The 12,916-nt window shown below is 39.9% G+C and overlaps 1 protein-coding gene across 1 annotated transcript in view; it reads left to right on the top strand.

Moving 5' to 3' along the window:
- The first annotated feature begins 1,344 nt into the window (after window positions 1–1,344).
- rapgef6 (Rap guanine nucleotide exchange factor (GEF) 6) overlaps window positions 1,345–12,916 on the top strand; it is a 217,466-nt gene continuing 205,894 nt past the window's right edge. The window contains 2 exon segments of the mRNA XM_034177980.1: window positions 1,345–1,910; window positions 5,884–5,901. Of these exon segments, the coding sequence (XP_034033871.1) occupies window positions 1,374–1,910; window positions 5,884–5,901 (555 nt within the window). The 5' untranslated portion in view covers window positions 1,345–1,373.

The following is a 12,916-nucleotide window of genomic DNA, read 5'->3' as shown; positions in this document are numbered from 1 at the left end:
TGGTATGACTTTTATACAGTCATTAATAATAATAATAATAATGATCATTTATATAGGACCTTCCCAGGCAACAAAGCACTGAACAAAATAAACTCTAATAATAAATGAATAAATAGCTAAAATAAAAGTAAATAAAAGTACACTACAACAATGCAGAAAATCTCAAATTACAGAGCTGAAGACAACACAAGACATTTGAGGACATCATCTTGGGGTTTGGGAAACTCTGACTGACATTCTTCACCATTTTCTGACATTCATGTGCCTAACAACTAATTGATGAATTGGTTGATGTTTTTTTTTTTTGTTTTTTTTCCCCTCGATTAATCAATTATGAAAATGATTGTTGCAGTCTTACTACTGTGTAGTTGTAGAGAGTCTGCTGCATCATTTGGGAACGGTGTGGAACAGATGAGCAGAGCACATTAAAATGAACAGGACATGATGCTGAGAAAAGAATTATAGGAAAGACAAATAGCTCTCTGAGAAATGTACTGCTGGCTCTGTCCTCTGACAAACGGACAATTCATTGATTAAAAATTGACCTAAAATAAATCAAAATGACTAAAGACAATAAGACACATTGAAAGCAATGTTAAAAAAAATCTGGTCGTTTGCATAAATATGTGAGATTAAAAAGTCAGTAAAACGCTGAAAATGAAACTGTGACACAAAGCAAAGGGTTAGAACCACAGATGTCTTCTCTGAGTTGTGTAACATGTTAAAGTTAGTGTAATCACTCTTGACAAAATGACAGTTTTGATAGGAACAATGCAGTAGAGAAAGAAAACAAAATTCCTGTTTTGATAGCGGTGCAACACAAAGCGTCTACAGGGAATGACTTGTATGATCGGAATCTGCATGCCGTGATTCTTTTTTTTCTGTCTTGTGAGGATATTTGTGCGTTTACGGTTTCCTGCAGGAAACTGTGGGCTCAGTGGAAGCTCTGTGCGCGTCAGTGAGCGAGAGAGCAAACGTGAGGAAGTCTGAGAGAATGCAACGTGTTGTGCAGCTGAACTCTGCCTCAAGTTCTTCAGCTCTTTGAAAAGGACAACTTTTGTTCAGTCTAAGAGCGAAAAAAAAAAACCAGCGGAGAGAACCGTTTTTGTTCTCGGAGGTGACGCTTTTCTTTCTCAGGCTAATTTGTTTTGTTTTTTTTGTTTGGTTTTTTTTTTGTTTGTTTTTTTCTTTCTTAATGCTTCCACTAAAGGAAGCAATGCTGGATTATCACTCAGGACTTTGGATCTTTGCAAAATTTTGGACATAGCTGTTCTATTCATCTTTTGTGTGGAAGTATTTCCCTGGTGGATTTTCCCCCCTCCCCTGTTATTTCCTGCTTTTATGTGTTGTTCTGATCTCGTCTGTGCGTCCACATGAGTGTGTTCGGTTGGCAACGGCTGTCTGCTCTCTGGAAGAACTGGATGTTCCACCAGGAGCCAGTTGAAGGCCAGGATCAGACCTCACAACCTTTAGGACATGAAGCAGAGGTGCAGGAGAAAGAGGGGATCACACATCAGCATCAGAACTCCCAAAACCTGGATTATGAGAATGGGAAATCAGAAGCTGAATTCCAAAATGTGGAGATTCTGCATGAGAGTTCATTAGCAGAGAAATCAGAACGCCTCAAACAAAAACGTTCTGAGCCATGCAGTCAAGACACAAGCAGTGAGACTCAGACTTGGAGCCAACTGGACAGAAGTGAAAGTTGTGGGTGCGATTCTCCTCAAAGCTGCTCTTCTGAGGAGGGTGTTCACTGTGTATTGCAGGTGGATAACAGTAGTGAAGGAGACGACAGTTTTCTGCAGAGGGAAGGTTCACAGAGAAGGTCCAGGCGACGTTTCAGGAGGGTCAACCCCAGAGGGGAGAGAGAACTCATCACTGACGGCCAAGAACCCTCCACTTATAACACGGTAAGAAAAAGCAGTGCCAGAGTTTGAATTTAGTCCTTGTGGCAGACGTTATTCTGTTAAGATGTATATCTTACATTCAGGGAGAGAAGACTGTGCATTCACCATGTGTGGGCAAAATGTTGTTGGTTACACTTAATGGTGAATCTGCTGCTTTTTTTTTTTTTTTTTTTTTTTTTTTTTTCCATTTTAAAATTCACATTTTGTATGAAATAAATAATTTTTAGAATTAGTGTGAGACAGTCATACCTTTTGTTTCTGGATGTTAAATATAAACTTTGATCACAGAATGGCTACAACTACAGGAAAAAGCCCAGTCATGTCTGACAGTGTGGCTGTTGGATCTGCCATGATCAATTATAGTTTAAAATGTCACTGTCTTGTAAACTGTAAAAAAATAAAATGAGTAAGTTTATTGTGAAGAAATACCATAATTAATAACAATAATGAAGTATTGATAGTGAATCAATCAATCAATCAACTTTTTTCTTGTATAGCGCCAAATCACAACAAACAGTTGCCCCAAGGCGCTCCACATTGCAAGGCAAGGCCATACAATAATTATGAAACACAGTCTACGTCTAAAGCAACATAACCAAGGGATGGTCCAGGGTCACCCGATCCAGCCCTAACTATAAGCCTTAGCGAAAAGGAAAGTTTTAAGCCTAATCTTAAAAGTAGAGAGGGTATCTGTCTCCCTGATCTGAATTGGGAGCTGGTTCCACAGGAGAGGAGCCTGAAAGCTGAAGGCTCTGCCTCCCATTCTACTCTTACAAACCCTAGGAACTACAAGTAAGCCCGCAGTCTGAGAGCGAAGCGCTCTAATGGGGTAATATGGTACTACGAGGTCCCTAAGATAAGATGGGACCTGATTATTCAAAACCTTATAAGTAAGAAGAAGAATTTTAAATTCTATTCTAGCATTAACAGGAAGCCAATGAAGGGAGGCCAACACGGGTGAGATATGCTCTCTCCTGCTAGTCCCCGTCAGTACTCTAGCTGCAGCATTCTGAACCAACTGAAGGCTTTTTAGGGAACTTTTAGGACAACCTGATAATAATGAATTACAATAGTCCAGCCTAGAGGAAATAAATGCATGAATTAGTTTTTCAGCATCACTCTGAGACAAGACCTTTCTGATTTTAGAGATATTGCGTAAATGCAAAAAGGCAGTCCTACATATTTGTTTAATATGCGCTTTGAATGACATATCCTGATCAAAAATAACTCCAAGATTTCTCACAGTATTACTAGAGATCAGGGAAATGCCATCCAGAGTAACGATCTGGTTAGACACCATGCTTCTAAGATTTGTGGGGCCAAGTACAATAACTTCAGTTTTATCTGAGTTTAAAAGCAGGAAATTAGAGGTCATCCATGTCTTTATGTCTGTAAGACAATCCTGCAGTTTAGCTAATTGGTGCGTATCCTCTGGCTTCATGGATAGATAAAGCTGGGTATCATCTGCGTAACAATGAAAATTTAAGCAATACCGTCTAATAATACTGCCCAAGGGAAGCATGTATAAAGTGAATAAAATTGGTCCTAGCACAGAACCTTGTGGAACTCCATAATTAACTTTAGTCTGTGAAGAAGATTCCCCATTTACATGAACAAACTGTAATCTATTAGACAAATATGATTCAAACCACCGCAGCGCAATGCCTTTAATACCTATGACATGCTCTAATCTCTGTAATAAAATTTTATGGTCAACAGTATCAAAAGCAGCACTGAGGTCCAACAGAACAAGCACAGAGATAAGTCCACTGTCCGAAGCCATAAGAAGATCATTTGTAACCTTCACTAATGCTGTTTCTGTACTATGATGAATTCTAAAACCTGACTGAAACTCTTCAAATAGACCATTCCTCTGCAGGTGATCAGTTAGCTGTTTTACAACTACCCTCTCAAGAATCTTTGAGAGAAAAGGAAGGTTGGAGATTGGCCTATAATTAGCTAAGATAGCTGGGTCAAGTGATGGCTTTTTAAGTAATGGTTTAATTACTGCCACCTTAAAGGCTTGTGGTACATAACCAACTAACAAAGATAGATTGATCATATTTAAGATTGAAGCATTAAATAATGGTAGGACTTCCTTGAGCAGCCTGGCAGGAATGGGGTCTAATAAGCATGTTGATGGTTTGGATGAAGTAACTAATGAAAATAACTCAGACAGAACAATCGGAGAGAAAGAGTCTAACCAAATACAGGCATCACTGAAAGCAGCCAAAGATAACGATACATCTTTGGGATGGTTATGAGTAATTTTTTCTCTAATAGTCAAAATTTTGTTAGCAAAGAAAGTCATGAAGTCATTACTAGTTAAAGTAATGAAAATCAGCATAACCCATCAGTTAATTACTGAATCCAAAATAAACACTTTACATCAGCTGTAACATTATGACCACTGACAGGTCAAGTGAATAACTGATTATCTTGTTACAATGACACCTGTCTGTGGGTGGGATATATTAGGCATCAAGTTAACATTTTGTCCTTGGAGTTGATGTGTTGGAAGCAGCAAAAATGGGGATACAAAGATTTGAGAGATGTTGGCAAGCGTCAGAGCATCTCCCAAACTGCAGATCTTATGGGACGTTCCCCATCTGTAGTGGTCAGTACCAAGCAAAAGTGGTCCAAGGAAGGAGGCGACAGGGTCACGGGAGGGCAAGGTTTATTGATGTGTGTGAAGAGTGAAGGCTGGCCCATGTGGTCTGATCCAACAGAAGAATATGCTACTAAACATATTGGTACCAGATACCAAAGGGTCAGGGCTGTTTTGATTGAACAAGAGGGACATTTATTTATATATATATATATATATATATATATATATATATATATATATATATATATATATATATTCTAGCATTTTACACATAATAAGGCACAAACATAACCACCTGTCTCCAGGATGATGTTATTTTACTGGGAGATGAACCCTTACAAACGGATTTTAGAATCTATAATTTTGTAGATCCTAATTTATTTTAAATAAGACAAAATACTTTCTTGCTTGCACAGGATTTCTTACAATTTGAACCCACGTATAATGTGAGTGAACGTATGCCCCTGTAGGGTTGGTTGTCAGATTTGAGGTTTACACAGCATTTGACGCCTTTCATTGAAGATTGTTTCATATATGATCTGTTTACTTAGATACACACCAAAGCATCACCGATTACATAATTGTCCAGTCATTCAACTTGCATTGGTTTGAAGACCCAGTGACAACAACAAACTCTCGAAATGACACTGACTTCCCGTCAGCAGGTTGTATACGTTTACACTGTATACCAGAAATGCTGTGACAAGAGGATCTGTCACATCTCGAGTTCAATACTTGTGCAAGTTAACGCTTGTATTGTGACAGTAAATGTGGTTTTAGTGGTCAGTGCGATACATTTGATATAAGGGGGGGACTGAAAGCCTAGACCCCTGTTAGGTCCGTTGCCTACTATTGTGAGTTGCATTACTCAGCAAAATGTTGACACTTTCTCTCCCTCTGATAAGATCATTGGGGCCAGTACTGTGTCAGTTACAGTTTGAACTAATCTACAGTAGCCACGCTTCGACATGCACAACACTTGGCTCACATACACTTTTATTTTTTAATCTGACAATCCCACTGGTGGTACAAAGGGGCTTAATAGAGAACGTGGCATGATGGCTCCTGACCCAGCTTGCTCTGAGGTCCCTTGGTGATTGTTCCACTTATTCAGAATAAAATGTTTAGCATTCACTGTGCTAACGCAGCACAACCGGCAAGGCAAACACAATTGAAACTGTGAGCACGTCCTGGAAACACACAGCAGTGACTTAATCCGCCTGTCGAGCAAAATTAGTTAGAGCAAAATTGAAAAAGAAAGAGATCAGTCATCTCGTTGCTCACAAAAATTTTGCATCTTGTTTCTTTATGACTGTATGTTGTGTTTGTTTCTCTTTCATGTTTCGGTTGGTGTTTTGTCTTCAGGAGTATGTCAACAGCAAGGTAGGAAATGAAACAAAATGAAACTTTTGCCACGTTTCTCCACACTATTGCTTTGTCAAGCTGTATTTCCCCTGTTTTTTTGTGCAAGTGACTGTGTGGAGGCACCTGTCTTTTTTTGAAAGATGCAGTGTTGTGCAAAGTGGGTCATTTTGAGGTTTCCGCTGTCTGCTGACACTGTGGGTGACAGATACGAAGGAGGCCAACTATGGAACAGATGCATGCTGGAGTAACTGTTGAGTGATTGAGGAAGAAATCGAAAAGTGTCAGTTTTGTGCAACCTTCCATGACACATACAGGTCATTTTGAAAACCTGTGTGGTCCCTCGGATGACATTTGGTAATTAAGAGGGGTTTTTTTTAATACATGCATGTTTTTTACCCATTCATTCCCTTGTTTTGTGTTTTCTTGTCTTGGTTAATTCTTGACTGTGTACAAATTTGTATTTTTTCATTTTAACCATCATCAGTACATGTTGTGAACCTTATCGTGACTGATCTGTACACCTGGAGTCCATGCAGACCCCACCAGAACTTGTTCTTTGATACAGTTAACATTTTTAGGCCATTCTTACACATAATTGTCATATAAATAGATAGGGTCATTTTGCAGTTGTTTTGAGAAAAGACTGTTGAAGCTGGCTACTAAATCACATTTACTTTTTGAAAGAGTTTTTTTTTGGGGGGGGGGGGGGGGGGTGGAATGCACTACCTGCCCCTATTCACTGCAGTTGCTCTGATGCAAATATCCTGACTGAAAACTGCTCTGACTGTTCAGTACTTATGAAGAATTGACACAGACCTTGAAATTTTGCTTTGGATTCCAACCAGGTACCATTATATCAAACCAGGGTCATCAGAAAAAATTATATTGAGTCCATTATTATTGAGTATTTTATCAAATATGACCAAAATAAGTGAAATTAAAGACACCTATATATGTGCCAGTAACATAAATTTCAGCTGGATAAGTGTAACGGTTCTGAACATTATATGAAAAATACCCTGGGGTCCACTTGGACCTCGGGTGTTCTGACTAAAGCTAAGTAAAGTTCCTCATTTGTTCAGTATTTTGTCATAATTGGCTAAATTGATCTTTGTTTTAAGTTAGTACTTAGACACTTTAAAAAAAAAAAAAATCCTTGTTTTCATTAAAATTTGCAAACTTATTTTACCACTTTATTCCATCAATTTAATTAAATTCTTCCATTGTATTTAACATTTCAATTAAACTTCTATTTAGCTTCTTTATATAGCACCAAATTACAACATAAGTTGCCCCAAGGGGCTTCACAATTTAAGATCTACCCCTACCCAGTGCCCGAGGAAGCACATTGGCAACAGTGCCAAGGACAAACACCCTCAGGGGGCTTGTTGATTACAAGAAGAAACCTCAAGCAGGCCAGACTCGGTGGGGTGACCATCGGCTTTGGCCATACTACCAAAAACAAAATAAGAAATAAAACAAAATACAACAAAGAATTGTCAAACATGCAAAGACAGAGAAGATGCAGCTAAGCATATTCATAGAGTCTAGTGGTTGTATGAAACAATTGTTCAAACAGTCAAGCAGTAAAGAAAATGGACCTATGAACTAGAATGTAATTTTCATCAGTGAGTACACAGTTCTGATCCATGAAACCTCACTAAACGTCCCAATCCCCCAGAGTCAGCCACTTGTTAGCAGCAGGTAATAACTAAAACATCATGACGTTACAGCCAGTCATAATTCTGGTATTTTATATATCCTGCACAACAAACAACAAAGCCTTGAAATATACAGTAGAGTAGTTTTAGAACAGACTACCTTGGGGTGTACTTTTACAGGATATTTTATTTAGAGCAGTGGTTCCCAAACATTTTCTTCAAGGCCTCTTGCCTCTTGTTTGTAAATCAGAAAAGTAATGAGCCCCCCAACCTCTGTGCCACCCCACCCCTCCCTCCAACACACACACACACACACACACACACCACTTTGGGAACCACTTAGCCCTGAAGATATTTATGAACATGGCACACGTCAGATAGAGATAGGGTGAGGAGCTCGGTCACTTGGGAGGAGCTCGGAGTCGAGCCGCTGCTCCTCCACATCGAAAAGAGTCAGTTGCCCCGGATGCCCCCTGGACGCCTTGCTGGAGAGGTGTTCCGGGCACGTCCCATTGGGAGGAGGCCCCAGGGAAGACCCAGGACACGCTGGAGGGACTACATCTCTCGGCTGGCTTGGGAACGCCTTGGGGTTCCCCCGGAGGAGCTGGGGGAGGTGTGTGTGGATTGGGAGGTCTGGGCGGCTTTGCTTGAGCTGCTGCCCCCGCGACCCGACTCCGGATAAAGCGGAAGAAAATGGATGGATGGATGGACTTTCCTCTAGCATTGTTTATTTTTTCTCCAGGATGGGCATTTTGCTGTACCATATTTTGGCAAATGGCTGCCAGACCTTTGAATTATCAAAGCTGTTTTTTGGTGGTGCATTTATTCAGCTTTTCAGTCTCTTTGTTCATCAGTCTGATTGTTAACATGCTGTGATATTTTTATTGAAAATCATAACAAGGAGGTGGAAACGCTTGTGTGAGCACCACTCAGAATTTAAATGGCGGTGCAGATAATGCTGACTGATACAGAGTTTTAAAATGGGCTTGTTCTGCTACATGCCTGGAGAGTATTGATTAAATGATTCACTGATTGTGTGGTCACATATAGACCTTGTTATCTCCATAATCAATAAACCTTCTGGGCAAATAATTGGTTTTAAACAGCAGTTTGTATTTAAAAGCCATAAAACCTGCCCCAGTCCTCCAGATGAAACTGGGTGTGATTTGTTAAATTTTCATTGGGGGTTGTTTGTTGTGATCAGATAATGGTAATTGGTGGTATAACACAGGCTGCATACATTTATCTGGCAGTGGATCAGATGGTGCTTTGTAGAGGTCTTATTGAACCATAATGGCATCAGTAATCCATTATCAGTGGTGTGTACTGGTTTCTGGTCCCTGTCTCTCTTAATGGGCTGTGGTGTATGTATGAATGAAGTTCTCTGTGAATTGAGGAGAATCAGCATTGGAGGGAAATGGGAAGGAAATCTTTGAGCGTTGCTTATGCTGTATCTGAAACGATTACACGAGATGGGGGGGCATCAGGAGGCAGAAAGTGATTGCGCCATAGACCCCCCCCACCCCCCAAAAAAAACAAAAAACAAAAACAGAATATGCTCTGCTTGTGTATAGAACAAAAATAAATTGAAAACCACAATTAGACACAATCAGATTAGCTGGAATTAAAAAATACAAAACTTTATTATATGGCTACGACACTATGTGTGGTCTGATTAGCTGATTTCCGGTCTGATATTTTTTCATACAAGACCATTACCATGACAATCGGTCCAGATTGCGTATCAGATTCATTACAAACCAGAAAGCTAAAAAAAAAAAAAATTAGAAAACCACCTCTGTTTTCGCACTGTCAACACCTCCGTCAGATAGTTTCCCATATAGACTGAGCAAGCGAGGTTAATAATTTGTTTTATTTATTTATATATATATAAAATCATCAGAGGGAGTTTTTCCCTTACCACTGTCACCTATGTGCTTGCTCTAGGTAGGGGTTGGTAAGGTTAGACCTTACTTATGGCAGCTTTGTTGTGATTTGGTACTATATAAATGAAATAAATTAAAATTGAATTGAAAAGTGTTAAAAAAATAAAACAAAGAAACAAACAAAAAAGCAAAAAACAAACTGGATGCTACACCATCGTCTCCCACAGACGAACAGATGCCAGGAGGAGAATAATAAATTATTAACCTCGCTTGCTAGGTCTATAAGGGAATATTTGACCTCTGTGTTTTTTGCATGGACCTCACTAAAGCTCGGTCCATACTGTCAACACCTCGGTCTGATATTTTCCTGTACAGACCTCACTCTCATTTGTTAAATATATTTTATTTTTATTAAGAAAGGGCAGATGTAAAAGTACAAAGCATATATAAAGATGCATTCACTTTCTCTTTTTTTTTTAAGAAAAGACTGGCGAATGTGCTCAGTATCCCTCCAAGTGAGTCCGGGTCTCTTTGAGAATGTCCCTTCACCCCAAAATTACAGGCCAGCAGCTCATCACACATACAAAAACAGAAATCGGGGATCAAAAAGGGAGAAATCCAAAAAGAGAGAACATATTCCACATGATAAATCATAGACAATCTTGTTCTCAAGCACACAACTCAACCTGCCTTTACACAATTCAACCACTTAAATAAACTATGTACAAGAACAACAAAAGGGGTGCTCCACCAGGCATCACCAAAAAATAGTAAAGTACACTAAAGAGTAAAATAGCTGTAATCGTACACTTTTAGGTGGTCTCGCTCTCTTTTAATAATCCATTATACTGTCCTTAAACATATTGTCCCAGATCTGTTAACTCGCCAGAAAACTCCTGGAGCCCACTGCCTGAATATCAAACCGATTTGCTCGCTCATCTGACTCTTAAGTGACAGGTAACTCTGGCTGTGTCCTAATTCAGGGCTGCATCTTTCGAAGGCTATGAAGATCACACTTTCAGAGACAGTAGCAGCTGAACCAACCATTCAAAAATGAGACCGTCTAGCCCATGGAGCATTTTGCTATTGTGTAGTTAGCTTTTCCCATCCCTACCCCGGTCACCCGGCAACCTTGACAGCTGCATGCAGCAGGCTCGTGCAGTGGGTGTAAGCCACAATTATGTAATCATTTTTCACTACACAATGACTCTTGGGATTGTTTGGGCTGTGAAGGATACATTTGTTCTATCCATTTCCATCTCTGCATTTATGTCAGCTGCTTTCCATCTTGTTTCAGCTCACCTTTGAAATGGGACAAACTAGTGGCGCCAATATGACGGGCGGTTGACGAATATAGCCTTCAAAGGATACGGCCCTGAATTGAGACACAGCCAGTGAGACTGGTTTAGTTCATATTAGGCCTAAAATACACTTATGATTAAGTGTGTAAATACATTCCCTTAGCACCCTGTGCCCTACTTTGCATTCATGTTATGTGCTGTTTAAAAACCAGACTTGGACAAGCCCTTAATGCACTTATGCTGTGCACTTTAGGGTGTGTGCTATATGTCATTGCCATAGTTTCTTTGCAAGGTGGTTAGTCACCACAGAACAGCTCTGGGGCTTTGTGATTTTGATTCTACAACTCTTTGGAACTCTGTTGGAGGGCTGGAACTCCATTTTTCCAAAAACTATTCCCTCATTTGGTGATAATGGTGCTGGAGAGCGGTGTCGAACACGGCTGTCCAAAATCTCCCATAGTTGTTAAGGTGGATTAAGATCTGTTTACTGTGAAGGCCACAGTCTCATCTAAGGATTCAGTGTCGCCTTGTGTACTGAGGGATGGGGGCATTCACTGCATTTCTTCACTCATTCTGCTTTCTCTGTTGATTTATCACCCATCTGTATGTGATTCTCATTGATCCAGAAAACTGGTTGTAGTTCCAGCATGTCGAGAGGCAGATGGCCCCTGTACCCAGACCACTGAGATTTACTAATGATGTACACGTATGTCACACACAGGCATGCTGGACACACACACACACACACACACACACACACACACACACACACACACACACACACACACACACACACACACACACACACACACACACACACACACACACACACACACACACACACACACTCTCACTCACCCACCACAGAGAAAGTCACTTCATTAAGACATCAGTTGCCTCACAAGGTTTGTGTGTGTGTGTGTGTGTGTGTGTGTGTGTGTGTGTGTGTGTGTGTGTGTGTGTGTGCGTGCGTGCACACGCGCACAAGCCCAGATGGATGAACCCTTCACCTCATTTGCCTTGCAGAGGAGACCTGCTGTAAAGGATTTTACAGCCAGGCTTCTGCGTGGCCCCCTTACATCATTAATTTAACATGACATAGTTCCAGCCATCTGCACTGGATACCAAGATTTCAGTCCTCAGAGTCAAATCAGGAAAGAGTAATGCTGATCCAAGTTGTTCATATACAGTTAGATTTAAAGAAGAAAAATGACAATTTTAGGAAAAAAATTTGCATTTTAATTTGTGTTACTCTTTTCAAAAGAATGCACTTTAAGTAGGGGTTTGAAGGCTTTTTTTTTTTTTTTTTTTTGCTTAGCAAAATTTGTCTTGAGCATGCTTATGGAAAGGTGCATGAAGCAGTGTCTTCTGGACCAATTGCTGCACACCGGAAACAACTCAGTCACTTGCTCAGAAACGGTCCCTGGTTAACTAGCTTCCTGTTAAAGTGCAACTGCTGTCTGCTTTTTATTTTTTTTCTTCAAGCACGTTGCACTCCTCTTGTTGCACTGTCTGACATGGGACACAAACTGATTTAGCTCACAAACCCTGCATTAATAATGGAAAACATCAACCACCAGCAAATGGCTAATGAAATTCCTTTAAGAGGTGAGGGAGATTTAAAAATTGCTTCATGCAGTATTTGAATCTAAAAATACATGCACTTCTGCAGCCCTAATTACAAACTGATGATCCAAGAGGCAACTCAACTGTCACTGTATTCTGCTTGCCCACATTTTAGGTAATAGATGATGCGAGTATGAACTCTGTATAGGCAGGAATGACAAATCAAATCTTCATGCCAAGCAGTTTTAAATCCCACTCTTTCTCCATCTTCCAGATTCTTATCATTGAAGTTTTATGTGTTTGTTTCAGTGCTGCACTTCTTTTTTTTTTTGGTGCCTCTGTGGACATTGAACACTGGTTCAATGTGAAGGTTGTGGAGTAGAAGACAAAATTGTGATTAGTTTGCATAGAAGATTGGAGATGTGAAGAAAACCTTGCACCTTGTTTAAAATTAAATCTCAGTTTTGTACGTATCTCTGCTGACATAATAAGCTCTTTTGCTTTTGCCTGGTGTATAAAGTTGTCAAAGTCCAGGTTACAGATGGTGCCAATGATCAAATAATTGTGTTTCAAACTCCATTTCCTGTACTCTCCAACAGTATGTTGAAGCCCACTGAAC

Source organism: Thalassophryne amazonica, chromosome 9 (genome assembly GCF_902500255.1).
Source record: "Thalassophryne amazonica chromosome 9, fThaAma1.1, whole genome shotgun sequence".
Lineage (NCBI taxonomy): Eukaryota > Metazoa > Chordata > Actinopteri > Batrachoidiformes > Batrachoididae > Thalassophryne > Thalassophryne amazonica.
The sequence above is the reverse complement of the archived record's forward strand: the minus strand, read 5'-3'. Positions and strand labels throughout refer to the sequence as shown.